This window comes from Eutrigla gurnardus, assembly GCF_963514095.1.
Source record: "Eutrigla gurnardus genome assembly, chromosome: 1".
Classification (NCBI taxonomy): Eukaryota; Metazoa; Chordata; class Actinopteri; order Perciformes; family Triglidae; genus Eutrigla; species Eutrigla gurnardus.
In genome coordinates this window covers 22473173-22491606 of record NC_139915.1, presented here as the reverse complement: position 1 = coordinate 22491606, position 18434 = coordinate 22473173, and the positions used below count along the sequence as shown (strand labels likewise).

Sequence of the window (18434 nt, the reverse complement as noted above, 5' to 3'; positions counted from 1 at the left end):
TTATAATGAAGATGCTACAGAAGTATGGACTTACATCTTTGCTGTTTCTGATACTTTTAACCTTGCCGAGCTACTGTCTTCTAAACAAACAGTTTGTTGTTAAAGGAATAGTTTTGCAATTTAAGAAACATGCTCATTTACCGACAACTATCATACATACACAATTCCTGAGTTTTAGAGGTGTTGAATGCAGCAGAGCCGAGCCGTTGCCTGACCTGGTGATAAGCAGAGCTAACAGGCTGCTGGCTGTACAGCAGCTCTATATTTCATCGAGAGATATGAGAGTATCAATCAAATAACTCTGGCCATAACGCAAAAAAATATGCGTATTTCCCAAAATGTCAAACTACTGTTTCAAGGCAGTATTAATATTTTATTTTCACCAACAGTTTGGAGGATTTATAGAAACTACATTCTGGTTAAAGGCAGCTTTTCAAACCTTGAGCCTCCTTTCAGTCAAAGCAAAAACACATTCCAACTTTGCCGTATCCACATTTTCAGTGCATATCGATTCAGGCCCTCTGACCCTGAGAAATACTGGACTAAGATAAGGAGCCCTCAACAGTCCTCCTCTTGAGCATGTAGGACATGTTTTTCAGAACATTTGACAACAAGGACTTTGCAAATGAAAACACTCATGTTACTGAAAGGAAATGAATATAACTGATGGTGGGTTTGAAAGAAAAAACACTTATAAAAAACACTATAAAGCACTTCATTGTTTCACAAGGTTCGCCAAAAGACTGACTGGCATTCTGGAAAACGAGGCAAGAGGAAAAGAGGAGAGAAGAAGAAAAACATAAACACAAGGGGGAAAAAAGAAGTCATGGGGGTGAGTCTTCTCTCCGTGGTGCATCAGTCTGACTGTAGCAAACATGACAGGGGTGTCAACGGCGACGATGTCGTCGTAACTAACAGAGTTGTTGGGCGGTGGCGTGGAGATGGACAGAGCGCCGCAGAGTGAATTGGAGATAACAGGGAGTGTGACAACTGAATTACAGCTGACGGCACTGAGACAAGCTCTCAGCAACAGAAAAACAAGACAGATAGACAATATGGCACACTGGGAGGCTGGCGAGGAGACAGAGAGACTGAGGGCAAATCTGGGAGTCAAAGGACGGAGGTAAAACTCAGGGAAAGAAAAGAAAGGAAGAGAGAGAGAGAGATTAAAGGAAGTAAGACAATGCGGCAACAATGAGAGGAAGAGACAGACAGAGAAGAGATTCCTTTGCCAAGAGACAACGAGCGTGCAGAGATAAGTCAGATGAGATGGGAGAATCCAATCAAGTGAGTGCAAGAAAACAAAGCATGAAATTAATAGCGGAAGATGGAAATCTGGGCTTCGTGAAGGCACGCATACGTCTGTCTTCGGTGTGTTTTCAAAGGAACGATAATACAAATACATACACGTGGCGTTGGTCAGCCTGAAGGTGACTGACTTGTCTTCGATGTTGCACACATTGCGGACGGACACCTGGCACGTGTAATCGGCAAAGTCCTTGGGTCTGAGGTTCTTCAGCTTCAGCACCTTGGTCTCACCCTAAACGAGACAAACACACGCACACACACACACATTTAATATGAACGCATTGACATTAAATAACACATAACGTTACATCACTGAAGAAGCTCGGTCTTTTCTAAACTGGGTTGTAATTTTGCATAAAAGTCACTTCAATTTTTGATGAGCTGCACTGTGATAAAGAGGGTCAAAGACACATTAGATGAGCACACAGTCAAACACACACACACACGCACACACGCACCCACACAAGCACATGCTGTGTTTGTATGTCTGACATGCCCTGATTATCAACTGAAGCGTCTCAAATCTACATATAGAGCAATATGAATGAGGCATTTCAAAGGGCTTTCACAGGAGACCATTAGGAAAATGAAATTGATCTGATAGTCATTGCGAGAAGAAAAAAAGCTAAATCCATCCGTCCGCTCCCAGGACTATCCATAAAACAATATCCCTCGCCACTCCAGTGGCTCTCTGTGTGCCTCTCATGTAGACACACATGCAGTCTCATCTCTTTCACCATCACTGATGATGTTTCAGATCCAGACTCTGCTTCTGATACTGCGGTTGATGGGCCAACAGTGTCTTCGGCTGCCCCAGGAAAGAGAGCTGGCTAATTGAACTCGAGGGGCAGCCCCTTTGTGGCTGACTGACGCTTTGATTATGGGAGAAAAAAGGGAGCCGTTGTGCTAACGATTGATAAAGATTAATGCTTTTTGTATTTTAAAGCAGAAACAGGTTTTTTTTCTTTTGGGATAAAGACTGTGATGTGTTTGGCGAACATGACATGATATCAAATAGTGAGTTTGGCTGAGGGTTGATAGACTTCGACAAATCAACTGTAGAGCAGAGCTGCTAGTGTTAACTGTGATGTAGCATCCAGGACATGTGTTTTACTGAACAGGCCTTTTTTTTACTTTTTGTAAAGTAACCTTCTCATTAGCATACACTTGTAATGTTACACAGAAATTGCTGGGAAAAAAACTAAATAAAGGGCAAAGGGACTTCTTAAAGCGGGGAGTGGCAGCCAACTATGCTGTGTTCTTACCTGAGTGTACAACGGCTCGTAGATGTCCACCCCGTTGTCCTTGCTCTGTTCGATGAGCATGCTCCCGCGTTTCCAGATGAATCGTGCGGGCGGGTTGGAGTTGACAGTGCAGCGGAGGAACACGGTCTTCTCCTGGTAGTAACTGCCACGCACGTCGCTGATGGTCTGGTGAACCGTCAGGATGGGCGCGTCGAGGTCTGCGGAACACAGCGAAGCAACAAAAGATAGAACAGCGTTGAAACAGCAGGGTACAGTTTTTATAAGTATGCATCGTTAAATTAACCTTCCGTTTGCATGATGCTGTTGCCTTCTCTGTACAAAACATTAGCAATATTATGCATGGCAGGGATGGGATTCGGTAACTGGGACACAACTGGACAAAAAGGGCAAACAAGTGCAGTTTGTTGGCTTGCCCACCCACACTGACCAAAAAAATCCTCCAAACAGTCGCCTATTGATCGTGGCTTCTAACGAGCACAAATGTCCAAACAATCTGTGTGCTTTGCCATGTTCCCCTCCCTGGCTTTGACTCTCTCACACATTCTTTTTATTTAAATATATTTCTTTTGCCATTTGTACCACTCCCCTCCCCGCCTTGTTTCCCTGCGTATTCCCTCCATGGAGTGTCATCTCCCTTCCCTCCAGTGGATAGGATTTCAGCTGCTGTCACGAGCATGGAGGCTGCTCTCTCCTGGTTTCTGCCATTTCTCCAAAACTCACTGCCACTTTCACTCCTCATCACCATCCCTCTCTCTCTCTCTCTCTCTCTCTCTCTCTCTCTTTCACTCTCTCTATCCCCTCCTCCTTGCTCCTTGCCTCTATCTCTTACAGGACATGGTATGGCTGTGTGTGTGTGTGTGTGTGTGTCATCCCAATTTTTTGCAGCCCAATTGGAATGTTGCGGACTTCAAACATCATGGATACAATTTCTGCCAACGGTACGGTAGCTCCTTCCCCCCTTTTTTCCTGCCATTCTATTTGACTTCTCTCCTTCCCATGTTCCCCCTCTTCGCTGCCCCTTTCCCTCACTTCCAACCTGTGTCAAACCTGCTGCACCCTATGAAGAAGGCCTTGTGCAGGCTATAGAAAGGAGGTGTGCTGGGAGTTCTCCGTATACGATGGAGGAGGAAGGCGTATTATATTAGATCTTTTGTTGAGACATTTGAGAGAAACAATGTGTGGATGCTCAATTTTGGAGTGCCATTGAAAAGGGCACAGCTGTCACACGAGGGCGTGTCATACACACAGCCACGTGCATTCAGACCTCCATGTAACTGCACGCGAAGCCTCGACGCAACATCAGAGCAGTTTTTGTAGTTTGAAGGTTAGCGCTGCGGGAAAAGACTGGGACGCAAACACAGGGAGGCAACTTGAACTCGTTCATGTAATTTTTTTTGTGACTCCCCCACCTTTCCCCTTCAAACAAGGCCACGCAAGACAAAAGTTTAATTTTTTTTCAAACGAAAGGTGAGCCACAAGGGCACAGAAAGATTTACCGATTGTGATATGAAACTATCTCGCATGCCTTGAAGCTAAGGTGCGGTGTGCAGAAACGTTGCCTGAATGTGACGGCAAAGAAGCAGGAGTCTGAATGGGCATGACACTGAAGCTATCATGTAAACACTGACTCCAGATGTTTTATCATATCATCTTCACCATAGTTTAACAGCAAATCAAACTTTATGAAGAAAATACTTTCTATGTATCCTATGCCTCCCATAACCATCCACCACCCATTAGACTTTGCTTTGAAATCCACTGATTTAAACCAGCATATGATTCAGTGCTACTGTATGTTTATCAAGACTTTAATGTTGTAAAATAGAACTAAAGACAAATGCACACAACTATCATTATCTAGTATTTTAGCATTTACAAAAAAGAATAAAACCTGAGCTCCGTATACTGTGTCTGACCCAGCTAAGCTGCTTACTCTAATGCAGTGAAGTGTTTTTTTGTGCCTCTGTTATTTGAGATTTTTGCTCAGTGATTCAATGCTGTTCTTTGTGAAGCGCTCACCTCCCCCCCCTCCGTCCCTTTCATCTCCCTGTGGACACCCTCGTTTTAAAAACGACAACCCACAGATCAGTACAAAAGGCCCAGCAGGAAACTAAACATGACGGCACCACCAGCTTCTCTAAAAGCCTCTGCCAGCAACAGGCCATCAAACCTGGGCGGCTATCAAAGATATCTGTCTCCTGATGCTGCCATGTGTGCATGTGTGTAGGCAAGAGATCTGGCAAAAGGGCAAGCGCCTTACGTCAATTTGTGAATCTGTCCGTGCATGCGTGTGTGTGTGTTTGTCCAAGACAGGATTTCTGTATGTATTTCCACAGACCATTTGCAGCGCAGGGGGGAATCCTATCTGACTAATGCCCCGATAGTGCGTCTGCGTGTGTGTGAGAGAGAGTGAGTGAGAGTGACTATCTACTGTCATTCTGTCTGTTTCGTGACACTACGAATGTGGCGATTGCGGAGAAAGTGACAGATTGACACAGACAGAAGCGGAGACAGATGAGTGGATTCTCAAGCACATCACATAACTTTGAAATGGAAAAACGGTCCACGTTGTTTATCCATAAATGGCACATTAACAGCAAACATGGGACAACTTAACTCACTTACCCTGCCAGTGTGAAGGGAATGACAATTTGTCCGGTGCAACAACTGAGTTAAGATTAATATTAATGCACAAACAATTCCTGCTGTCTTTATATTTTAAAGATTCATGGTCATAAACGATGCCAATACTTCTACGGCCTTATTTTATTTTTTATTTAAAAAAAAAAAAAGCTTTTACAACCCCAGCTCCCAGGGCGAGTCTAACTTTACTCTTTAGTTTGGGCCCTTAAGTAAATAGGGACACAAGATGAAACTGTAAGTGTACAGAAACACAATATGAAACTTTAATGAAGCTTCTGCTTTCCCCGATGTCCTGCCTTTGCACACAGCTTAGATCTGTTGCAGTGCTTTTGTTTGCCACAGCTTTTAATGTGCTGTACATCTACGCTTCCAAACTCCGGGCTGCGCTGAGGGCTCTGGCATTGTTTTCCTCATAGACACCAGACGGCAGCGCTGACACAAAGACATTTTCTCCCTTATAGCATGTGGCCCTCAGCTTGGACAGACACATGTGGAGAAAGCACAATATCAAATATAGTTCATACTATGTGATAAAAAGGGATGATGGCCCTCTCAGCCTAATGATAGCTACTAGAATAACAAATAATTTCTGATTCATGCCTGTCCCCCAAGACAAGCCTTTACATGTTTGCTCTGGTTTATATTCTGGTTTAAAATCTGTTGATTTGGGGTATGAGGCAGCAGGATTTTCTAGTCAACTACTAATTTTATTGCATGCTAAAATGCCAATGAATACAAATATCCATCTAAAAGTGTTAAAAAAAGCATATTTACTAGTGGGAATCCTCAGGAGTCTTTTCACTTGATGATTTCACCAGGTATTTTATGGGCATATGTGCTTCATTGCATTTTTTTTTTGGGGGGGGGGGGTTTCTGGTTTCAACATAAACTCAGAAGGGCAGTTGAAATGTGTAATTTCCATAAAAACTGCTACTTTATGGAGGAAACCAGATCCAGCTGCCTCTTCATGAAATCCATTTATCATTACAGACAAACACTTCTCAGGTCCAAGTTCATCTCAAATAATTGTAAAATAAAAAAACAGATGCAGGGCACCTTTCATGGCAGCATATGCTTCAAAATTACCAATTTGTTCGAGGTATTCCCTGAAGGGTTAGACATAATGCATTTTTGGTCAGTTATTCTAATTATGTTTGCCCTTGAAAATTATGTTTACTGTTTTGATACAAAGTTCAAAGCACATTGAGGAGCAGGAAGAAGCATTTTCGTACAGACTTGGCTTGTTGTCTGAGGAATCAGACGATCAGAATTTTAACATGAATTTCAAAGTCTGGACATTCATTGACGACGCCTCTAGCAAATAATAAGTGACAAAAACAGCCATTTTTCCATATTGACCATCGGACCTTTTTCCATGTATTTTTAAAATGGGATATCATAATGCTGTTCCAAACTGAAATGCAGATTTAATCTCAACTGACAATGTGGAAGAAAAATAAAAAAAAGTTTACATACAGTTTGTATGTATGTTCTGTTAATTTTACAGACTCCCAGTGAATATGTCTGCATGCCATCAGTCACAATCATATCTCAAACATCAGTCTGAATAACCAGAGTAACCTTGGCGAGGATGGAAACTAGAGATTTACTCAGAAGCAATCCATCTGAGCGGTCAGGGTTGACCGAGTGTGTTTTTGTAACAAGTTGACCTCTGCCGGGTGCTTTCCTCCACGGGAGGACACCCTGGACTCCAAATCCTCTTTGATTTCCAATAATATGTCCTGTACTCTAATAGCTCTCCAGGAGTAGACGGCCATTAGGGGACCAAAGAGAAGATGACAGGTTCAATTGAGTGTGAGCATGCAATGGAGGAGAATAAGGCGTGTGTGTGTGTGTGTGTGTGTGTGTGTGTGTGTGTGTGTGTGTGTGTGTGTGTGTGTGGAAGGATGGGTGAGGGGATGTGATTGTGTGAGGAAGAAGACTCTGTGTTCATTTATTTTGCATGTTAGCCTGCTTACATTTTCTAATTAGCATGTACCACAAAGTAAAGCTGAGGCTGATGAGAATGATTCATTTTGCAGGTATTTGGTCTTAAAAAACATTATTATTGAAACTATATTTATTATTTCTATGATGATGCCGCTCGATGAAAAGTCAGAGAATCACCAGAGTTATTGCAGTTTACCCTGAGGGGGAAAATGACTGAGCCAAAGTTCACTCCAATCCAAAGTGGTGGACTGAAATAAAGTTTGCCAAACATAAAAATGACCTTAAGAAAGCGTTCATCCATCATCTATTCTCAATGATTGACTTCAAATAATAACACGTCCAAATCCATCCAACGCACCTATTACTCTTTGCTGCTACAGTATATAACATGCAGACTTTTATCATCTTTAAGAACATACAGAGATATGATGATGCGGCCACAACATTATTATCATCAGCATGTTTGAACAGGGCTTGTCAAAAACAACAGCATGCTGATGCTAAATAAATTCATCAAAACCATTAAAGATAAATCCAGCTTTTGTCAACAGGCAACATTCAAAACTGGTGCATAACAGTTGAAAAGCCCAGAAAAAAATGAGTTCTAAAGAGAAAAAGCCATCTGTTTCTATAGACAACAAGTCCAAACATATTTTTGTCTGTAGTAATCAGTGATCATCATACCAACTACAGAAAAAACACAATTTTTTATTTTATTTTGCACACAAACCCGATATTGAAAATGCATCGTCTTGAATATACACCACACACACACACACACACACACACACACACACACACACACACACACACACACACACCACTCATGCATGGACACACACGCACACACACACACACACACACACAGAGAACAGCATGTGCACACAGACGCAAAAACAGAAGCGTCTTGCTGTTTGATCCAGCTTCGCACCTCGTCAATTATTCAGCATTCTGCTCATAGACATCGCCTTAAAGAGCACATAAAACATGCATGAGGCCTACATTTGGAAATATCGAGAACATTGCCTGTATTTAACATGCAACGTTGAGAAGTAAAGATTGTTTAGGCATATGTTATCTGTTCAGTTTCTTTAACTACAATGGCAAAAATCACTTTTGTTATTTGCATAATCCTGCTAATCATGGGTCTGCATGTCTCTTTCTTGATCAATGTTAGACTTTAGCAATAAAAAGGGATGGAAAAGAGCAGGGGAGAGATGAAACTGAGGTAAGGCATTATTAATGCATTTGTAAGCAATCAGAGGAATTTGATCTACATTAAGTTATTAGTGCAATGAGCAGCAGTCTTATGCACTGGGCCCTTAATATGATCATATTTTAGTTATTTTATATTTAAAAAAAAGCAAATATTGGTGGGAGTATGAAATAAGAGCAGAATTTAAGAAGGAAGATTGATGAAAAACGTGGATACAAATAACAGGCAGAACATAGAGAAGAATGAACAAGAGGAAGCAGAAAGAAAGTGGGCAGAAAATGAATGAAACAAATGCAGAACTTCTGAATGAAAGCAGCACCAATAATAATAATGAGCACATTTCATTCATAGCAAACCAAAAGGATAACATAGGTTTGTAAATAAGTTTGTTTCAAACATGCACACATAGAAAGCTCATTTACGTTAAAAAGCAACTTGGTGTTAATTTGTTCTCTCATTGGTTGCTTCATGGCAGTGCTGTTAAACTTTCCTGAACACAAAACTCTGAGTTTTGGCTGCAATCATCCTTTAAATTCCATGACAGTTACAAGAATAAGAGAAGCTGTCCACCTGTGAAAACACAGCAGCATCTTTGTGTTACATGCTGTATTGTGAGGTCCAACAGCGAGGAATTAGGCTCCACAAAGAGTTTTTCCAAACTAACACTTGCGAATTTGCTGAAAATGGCGTGTGTTCCGTCGAGCCAGCGTGTTATATGTGAGCCTTAATTATGCTTTTGTCAGCAAAGAGCCTGGGAAATGGTATTAAACATTCATGATGGTGTGACTCCATTATTTTCGGCCGTAAAAAGACTAATTTGGTGTGTGACGGCGTAGCTGCACAGCGGCGGCGACGGCAAAGAGGGTGTTATGGGACAAAGAGGCATGGTTCACTCGCTCAGCCTTCGGGCCAAAATAACACGTACGCACAAATGGGAAAAACACACATGGTTATACAATAATACGGGGCGCACACACTAGATATGCATGTGCCGATATACAAGTAGGCACTGACCAACAAATATAAACCAAAATAACACATGAATCTCCCTCGCTGCAGCCCAGAGGGTAAAAACAAAAAGTCCTTGTGTGTCCCTTTAAGTGCCATCTGAAGTGATCTATGGGGAGCAGAGTGGATAAAGGATGCCCTTCTCACTTCTTCTCTGGTGATGCGGACGCCTGGGTCACGGTGTAACAGTCGGGATCCACTGTTTTGTTGCAGGACACGATGGACCAGCAGTAGAGCAGATGTAAACCACAAATGTTGCAGCTCTTAGAATGATCAAATTGCTTCATGGTGTTGTGCAATCTGCAGAGGCATTCATAAAAACAACTGTAGTGCACTTGTGTGGGTTGCTGCCAAGATACCCAACAGTGTTGTGGCACAACTTCACTTACATTGTCTCCAGGTTAACAAGAAACAGTGAACATATAAATAAATAAGAAACTTCCGAAGGAAACAACAGACTGGAAAACACACAATAGACTATTTTGTTCACGAGACTCAGTGAGAACTTTTTGTTGCTTTTAGTTAGTCTTAAGCACACAATGTGGAAGATGTATTACAATCTGTAATACTAAATTAAACATTGCATACATTCCTAAGTGTTTTTGTGGCAACCAATCTGACTTTCACATACGTTTCCAGGACCAAACGGTTGCAGTTAGAAACACGTGGTAAATGGACAAAACAAAACAGAAAAAAAAGCTACGAAACGAAACAATCTCACACACGAGAAAAAAAATCTGAAAGAAGTTTGATCAAACACTTAAAATGTACTTCTCCTTCTTTATGTGAAATTCTGACCAACTTAAAAAATTAGTCATAATTACTGAAGGTGGTAGAGAAAAAAAAGTTGAGTTCCATTGGTGTTTTCTTTTAATTTTGTTTTGTTGTTATTTACCAGAATCATAAGCTGGCTGTACAAAGTTGTGGAGGTCACTGTCGAGGACAAGAAGACTCACCAGCTGTTCATTCTAGCCGGCTGGTGGGCTTGTTGTTTGTCTACATCCTCTGTGGCTAAAAAGAAACTATCCATTCACTTATCTTCCATCTGTTGTATCCACTTTCTCATATGCCAGTTAATGACTAAGTGCCATAAACGCATTTATGATATATGTGGTCATAGATGCATTCACTGTACTTTTAATTTGCCGGATCTAATGTCATGTCTATAGTTCTGTTTCTTTTTTTTAATTTATTCTCTCCTTGATCAACATCATTGTAATCGTGGTAGGGTTAGCCAGAAGGCAAATTTTCAACAGTCGACCCTTGCCCAGACGTTCATTTTCAAATAAACAAAAAAAATCTGCTCCGGAAGCTTTATTCTGACAAAATTGTTACCAAAATAAATCATTTCATTTTGAGTGAAACTGTTAAATATCAGCCATCTGCTATTATGGCTATTATGACCAGAAATGATCCTGACAAATAGAATGACAGGTCAGTGATGTCAGTACATACCACCTACATAGATTGTGAATACAAATACTATCGATGTTGTGTTAATAAATAGAGATGTAGCAGTTACACGTGTGGTTGTACTTGACTCACACCTTTCCTATTAATAAAAACGAATGTCCAACAGTGTAATACCCTCACAATTAGTTCTACAGCAAAATAATCCCCTTAATGTCCTCACCATCTCATAACCAGCAGGTCAAAGGTTTAATGTTCCTCAAGCGGCAGCTAATAACAAATCTGACCAAAATGCCCTCAAGCACAACACCGTAAACAGCTGCTCACTCAATTAATATTTAACAGCTCGAGCTAAACACTTGTATTCTGAGAGAACAGGGATTAAGCATGATTCAGTTTTCATAAAACACATATCTGTATTTCATGCTTCTCTAAAAACAAAACGGAGCAGATTATGTTTCAGGAGATCGTGTTATACAATATCTGTGACCTAAGTAGTCCAGTCTTCCCCTCATGAACCTTTGGAGAGAGGGGAGGAAGTGGTACAGATGTATGTCGCCTATACTGCAGCAACATTAACCAGTTATGTATTCTGGACATAAGGGGATTAAACGCATGGTCTTTATGACCGCCACAATGCCTTATTGGGTCAAAAGTCACACGGACGTCTGAGTTTCTGCCTGTAATTCTATATTGTGAGCTCAGCAGTGGATGCTTGTGTCAGAGCACAATTCAATATATTTGACAAATACCTGTGAAATACTATATAAATTGGAGCAATATACAGCCTGTATGGCTGAGTAAATAAATAAATAATGAATTTGATGAAACAATGACATTAAAAACGCCCATCACAACTCGTCTCTCTCTCTCTCACACACACACACACACACACACACACACACACCAACACACACACACACACACAAAGGCGCAATCTTTTGTATGTCCAGCTGTTATCTGGTTTGCTCTGGCTGTTATCTTTGTACACTTCTGTGAAACAATGAAGACACAATGCACTCGACGCAGGATTAGACCTTGAAGAGCGGGTGCTGGATCCTTAATGTGGATGATAAAAAAAGGAACGATAGGACAGCACGCCAATTTAACTTTTTAATAAAGCTTAATTGCCAGAATACACGCTGAAGAAGGGCGTCCTGCCCGAAACGTCCGCGTGACAATATAAAAAAAAGGCAAAGTGAAGTGCTGACCTAATCTTATATTTTTAGTTTATGTACGTCCTAGTCTTTAGGTTTTAGTCTATGTACATCCTAGTCTTTAGGTTTTAGTCTATGCACATCCTACATCCTAGTCTTTAGTTTTAAGTCCTTGTACATCCTAGTCTTTAGGTTTTAGTCTATGTACATCCTAGTCTTTAGGTTTTAGTCTATGCACATCCTAGTCTTTAGGTTTTAGTCTATGTACATCCTGGTCTTTAGGTTTAAGTCTATGCACATCCTACATCCTAGCCTTTAGTTTTAAGTCCTTGTACATCCTAGTCTTTAGGATTTAGTCTATGTACATCCTAGTCTTTAGGTTTTAGTCTATGTACATCCTAGTCTTCAGGTTTTAGTCTATGTACGGCCTACATCCTAGCCTTTAGTTTTTATGTACATCCTACATCATAGTCTTTAGGTTTTAGTCTATGTCCATCCTACATCCTAGTCTTTACTTTTTAGTCCTTGTACATCTTACATCCTAGTCTTTAGGTTTTACTCTATGTACATACTAGTCTTCAGGTTTTAGTCTATGTACGGCCTACATCCTAGCCTTTAGTTTTTACGTACATCCTACATCATAGTCTTTAGGTTTTAGTCTATGTCCATCCTACATCCTAGTCTTTACTTTTTAGTCCTTGTACATCTTACATCCTAGTCTTTAGGTTTTAGTCTATGTACATCCTAGCCTTTAGGTTTTAGCCTATGTACATCCTCGTCTGTAGGTTTTAGTCTATGCACATCCTACAACCTAGTCTTTAGTTTTTAGTCCTTGTACATCCTAGCCTTTAGGTTTTAGTCTATGTACATCCTAGTCTTTAGGTTTTAGTCTATGTACATCCTAGTCTTCAGTTTTTAGTCTATGTACATATTCGTCTTTAGGTTTTAGTATATGCACATCCTACATCCTAGTCTTTAGGTTTTAGTCTATGTACATCCTACATCCTAGTCTTTAGGTTTTAGTCTATGTACATCCTAGTCTTAAGGTTTTAGTCTATGCACATCCTACATCCTAGTCTTTAGTTTTTTTAGTCCTTGTACATCCTCATCTTAAGGTTTTAGTATATGTACATCCTGCATCCTAGTTTTTAGGTTTTAGTACACCATACATCCTAGTCTTTAGGTTTTAATCTATGCACATCCTACATTCTCGTCTTTATTTTTTAGTCTATGTACATCCTACACACTAGTCTTTAGGTTTTAATCTATACACATCCTATATCCTAGTCTTTATGTTTTAGCCTATGTACATCCTACACACTTGTCTTTAGGTTTTAGTCTATGTACATCCTAGGCTTTATGTTTTAGTCTATGTACATCATACATCCTAGTCTTTAGGTTTTAATCTATGCACATCCTACATCCTAGTCTTTATGTTTTAGTCTATGTACATCCTACATCCTAGTCTTTAGGCTTTAGTCTATGTACATCCTACATCCTATAGGCTCATTTACAGGTGTTAGGTTTGGTTGCCTGTCTGCAAATTGCAATTATTTTGTAACATATCGCTCATGAGGGGTCTTCTCTAAACCAGACCACCAAGAGTCCTCCTTTCGAAGCTGCCCAGAGCAAAGCTCTTCAGAGCTTATTAGGCAACGCTTTGAGAGGGAATAACCCCACCTGCCTGTGGCTTTGATGGTTAATGCTTCCTCCTCTGACTGATTTGTGTGGCACTCGCCAACCACCAGCTCTGGCTGCACTCACAAAGTGCTGATCTTGCTCCCTTTTAACAAAATTGAACACCTTGGATATGTGGTAGTGCACCCACCGGGAAACCACTTTCACATTTCTGCTGGCTTTTTTTATTTTTTATTTTTTTTTATTTGTACATTTCTACCTGTTTATGTCTCTTCCAGTTTTTCTGTCCTTTCCTACCTTTTTTCTACAGAGACAGGGATTATTTTCAAGGCCGGAGCTCTTGCAACAGTTTTACAGACTTGTTTGGAACAGACTTGAGGTAAGAGAGTTAAAAAAAAAGTGCTGCATCACTCACTTAGTTTGGATGCAGGTTAAACACTTTATTTTATTCCGTTTCTGTCTTTGAACCAAAAGAAAATAAAACTTTTCTCCAGTAGGAGGATAAACACGTTTGTTAGTTCCATTTAAAATGGTGTTTTTCAGTGATTTCAAGGAATGGATTCTCACATTCAGTGCAATAAAATGAGGTAAGAGAGTTAAAAAAAAAGTGCTGCATCACTCACTTAGTTTGGATGCAGGTTAAACACTTTATTTTATTCCGTTTCTGTGTTTGAACCAAAAGAAAATAAAACTTTTCTCCAGTAGGAGGATAAACACGTTTGTTAGTTCCATTTAAAATGGTGTTTTTCAGTGATTTCAAGGAATGGATTCTCACATTCAGTGCAATAAAATGACTATGTGTGTAGGAAGAGTACACAATATATCACAACATACTCATGTAGAGAGCTTTTTCTGCCATAAACAAAGACCAGAGTCAAATCCCCTCTCACAGCCAACTCACTTCACTATACATTATTCTCTGTACCTCACTTTTCTTTATTTCTCAGTCTCGCCTAACCCCATCACTATTTCAAGTCCTTTGCTTCCCAAGTTGGATCGCTCCTCAGACTGTAAGATACATCTCTTGCTCACAAATGATAAAAAAAACAGATCTGGCTAAATAATTGCTTCCTCAGGTGGTGTTGATATTGGTTTATTTGATTAGATATTTATCTGTTGACAAGTTCCCTTGCTCTTTTTCCTCCACGTCATTCATATTTGATGATACACAAAGGCAAAGCCATGAAAAGAAAACCATTCACACACACCAGCTATGACTTTCTTTGTTACTTTAATATTTTTCTACATATTTCTAATCTTGGATCCTTTTCTACGTTTCATAGCAGTCTAATCCTCTAGTCTCTTCACCTCCATCTCTGTCCCCATCCCCATCCTATTTCATTTTTTCTATCTGCCGATATGCAGGCTGTGAGCCTGCCCGGAGGCACCTACCATACTTTATAACACTGCCTTCATTACCCAGCCCGCTGCAGCCGGGCCATAAATGAAAAACTGAAAATGTGGGAGGAGGGACGGAAAGGAAAGGACAGGAATGGGTGAAAGAAAACCCCCACAGAACGAGTCAATAGTGAAAGAGATAGTGAGGGTAGAGATGAAGCTAGAGAGACTGAGAGTGAGTGAGCATGAGAGTGAGGAGGAGGTGAAGTATTCAGAGAAGCACCCAAAAGTGAAAAAAGAAGAAAAAAGCGAGGAAGAGCAAAGCCATAAAATCTGAGTTGGAAGTTATTGGAGAGTGGCTGGATGAAAAATGCCATCGCCATAAAATAATATTACAATTGGTCTGGCCTTATGGCATTGATGAATACAGATGCTGCCCAGTGGGGTCTTTGGCTGCGGGGGAAGTGGCTAATTTCAACAGCCATCCTACCTGTGAGGGCAGTGAAACATATTGAAGGAAATGAAACGAAAGGTTCACCGTCAGTTGTTTAGTTTATAGCCCCCAAATTTCCATCTCATAGCAGGTTATAGGTGTCAGACAGATGTCCCACTTGCCGCGGTGAAAACCAGCTACCAGCGGGGGAGTTAGCATACAGGATTGATAGTTAAAATCCCTAAAAATGAACTACAGACCCGAGCAGAAATGGAACTTCTGCAGATTTAAACAAATATACTGTATGAGAATATAAGACCAAAAGAAAAAAAAAAGGGACCAGCTGGAATCTGATCAGCTGGAGGATATTAAAAAGACAGCTGGACATCTTAATGACCGCAATGTCGCGGAAATGCAATCTTATCACATTTGAATTGGGTTTACAGAAGGCAGTAAGCAAACGGCAAGGTGATTATAACGACCGGGGAAGTGAGCGAAATGAAAGATATTCTTTCGATGCCTCGCCAACAAAGATCAATGGTGCAATCTCTGCAGAGATTAGCAAAAGTGGATGAATTATGCCAGAAGAAAACAAAAGCGATGACAATGATCCGTTTCATTTTAATGAATGTGCAGCCTTGTTGTCATACCAGGCCTGTACAGGAAATCCATGTGTTATATTAGCCTACTATTAAGTTACAGAGTTTCTGCACCAAAATGTTTATACTTGGCAAATAAAATCAAGTCTTTCTCTTCTACATATAAAATATGCAAGTTTAAATTGGTGGTCTTTACAATACGAGTGACCCTGGGACAACATATTACATATACTTAGTGATAGTCGCCACTCTTACACGTCTCTCCCTCAGCTCCTTTCTTTTACGCGGCTCCCACCACAGGAAACCCACCGTGAAGCACTTGATTTATGCTTCATTCTAGCGTAATGGTTATTTTCCCTGAGAAAATAACCGTGTGCACTAAGAGCCATGGTAGGGTCAAGATAATTTCAAGCCTACGCCACATGGTGTAACCTTCATAGAGAAGAGAGAGTCAATAAATAAGGGTTGGAAAAACAAAGGGGAAGGGAGGAAGAAAGAAAAAAAATCACACTTTCGATAAAGCTGACCAAACGATGGGGACAAGGGGATCGGGTCTTATCTCCTCGCGGTCTGTAGGACAGTTTATAACCAAACCATACCTCACCCGATTGTGAGTGTGAGTCCATGTGTACGCTCACAGTGTACTTGGCGTGGTGGTCTTGCTACATAATATTTCAATCCTCTTCAGGGGACAGAAAACTCAGATAATTTGTGTCAAATAAAAGGAAACATTGTGGAAGATGAAAAAAAAAATCAAGATTATGATAATATTCTTATTGTGGGTTTAATACATTTACACATTAATGTCAGAATATCTCCACCTCATATATTATTTTATATCCCTGTCTCTCTATCAATGTCTCACAGTCAGCCTTTTTGATCCGTAAAATACAGTTTTCTTATCTTGTCTCTGCCGAGCAAAATGATATAAAAGCCTTACCTTCCATGACTATGTATGAGACACTGGCGAACTGCCATAAAAAAATCCACACTCCTCCCAGTCATTTTTAATGTCTAAAGCTACGGCGAGACGTCACAATGGCTCACATTTGTGTTTTTCTTGTTTTACCTATCTCCAGCTATGCTTTCCTGTGTTGCTGGGTTCCTTGCTTTTCTTCTTTCCTCTTCACTCACCTCTCTTCCTTCTCTCCTTCCACCTTCCCCCTCACTGTTTTACCTTTCTCACCTTTTCTTTTTCACTCTCTATGCTATAACAAATCCTGCGAACGGCTCTCCTTTTAAAGGGGTTAACCATGATGTATTACCTCAGCATTGAAGGGTGTGGACACAGGCGGCCTCAAACTGTCACGGAAACCTGTATCGCATGTTATCGGTGACTCGCCACAGACTCCACCGCTTGCTGGGAACCCTGCGTAAGGAAACTGTAGGGAAGCACACAGCGTTGTCTGTGCATGCTTGAATACACACGGTCACTTAAACTCATTCTATCAAAACCTCTGAATTTTTACACAATCATGGGAGGCACGCGCACACGACTGTAGGTCACCCATATACTGTACTCACAAATCAACCATCTTGCCTCTGCTCTAACTCTGAGGGTGCAGTCCCTTGGAGTTTGTTTGTGGATCCGCTTGTGAGCATGCTCCACAAAAGGAGCCTCCAAGACGTTGGGGGAAATAAAGCCACCACACAGCGATGCTGGGACAAAAAAGAAACTCTATCAATATGTAGGAAATGTAGCTTTGTGCGCCATTGACACGATCACATATTGTAACTGCTCTGAAAGGAAATTACATTAAAAGACTATCTCCAATTAGATATGTGTCTTTTGTTCGGGGGTTTTCTGCTACAGTGGAAATTGCGTTATGATGGTTTAAGCAGATATGCGTGGTGTTTGTGTTAGCACAAAGCGGGAAAATCCTTGAGAGATTTCATAGACTGCGATTATGATTCCTTAAGTGCCATTAAGAGAGACCAATAGAGCGATCAAACCGATATCTGAAATTTGGATCTGTGAAAACTCCACTGTGTCGAACCGATCTGACACAACTAGATGGTGCTTGAAATGTGGATAAATGAGGCTCCGTTGTGACAGCGTAATTGTAACGTGTCATATTTAGCATATGTCTGGAAAGTAATGGCAGGCTGATTGTGGTTCGTGCTCAGCACCTCCATCTGCTCATCCATCTGTCTTGACAAATACAGCTGATTTGCAAGCAATCTATGAAACTTCTCAAGTCGCACTAATTGAGGACCTTTGATGAGGCTGAGTGTTGAAATGACCCAATTCTGATTCTGTTAGGTCCTAATTCTCCGATTCAATGCTGATTGTCTTAAGGCTAAATTCACATTGACATCACTCATAGAGTATATAGTTCTTCTCCTCGTCTTCTTATTGACACTGCACTGCTCATTTAAATAACTACTAGTAACATCACAAAGATGCAGAGTGATGGCCCTCAAAAACAAGACTTAAATAAATCGAATCGGTTTTCTAGACTACGTTAC

The 18434-nt window shown here is 40.7% G+C and overlaps 1 protein-coding gene across 1 annotated transcript in view; it reads right to left on the bottom strand.

Moving 5' to 3' along the window:
- The window catches only part of mdga1 (MAM domain containing glycosylphosphatidylinositol anchor 1), a 184151-nt gene that overhangs the window by 69349 nt on the left and 96368 nt on the right, over positions 1-18434 (bottom strand). Inside the window, 2 exon segments of the mRNA XM_084006809.1 lie at positions 1408-1540; positions 2574-2770. Of these exon segments, the coding sequence (XP_083862935.1) occupies positions 1408-1540; positions 2574-2770 (330 nt within the window).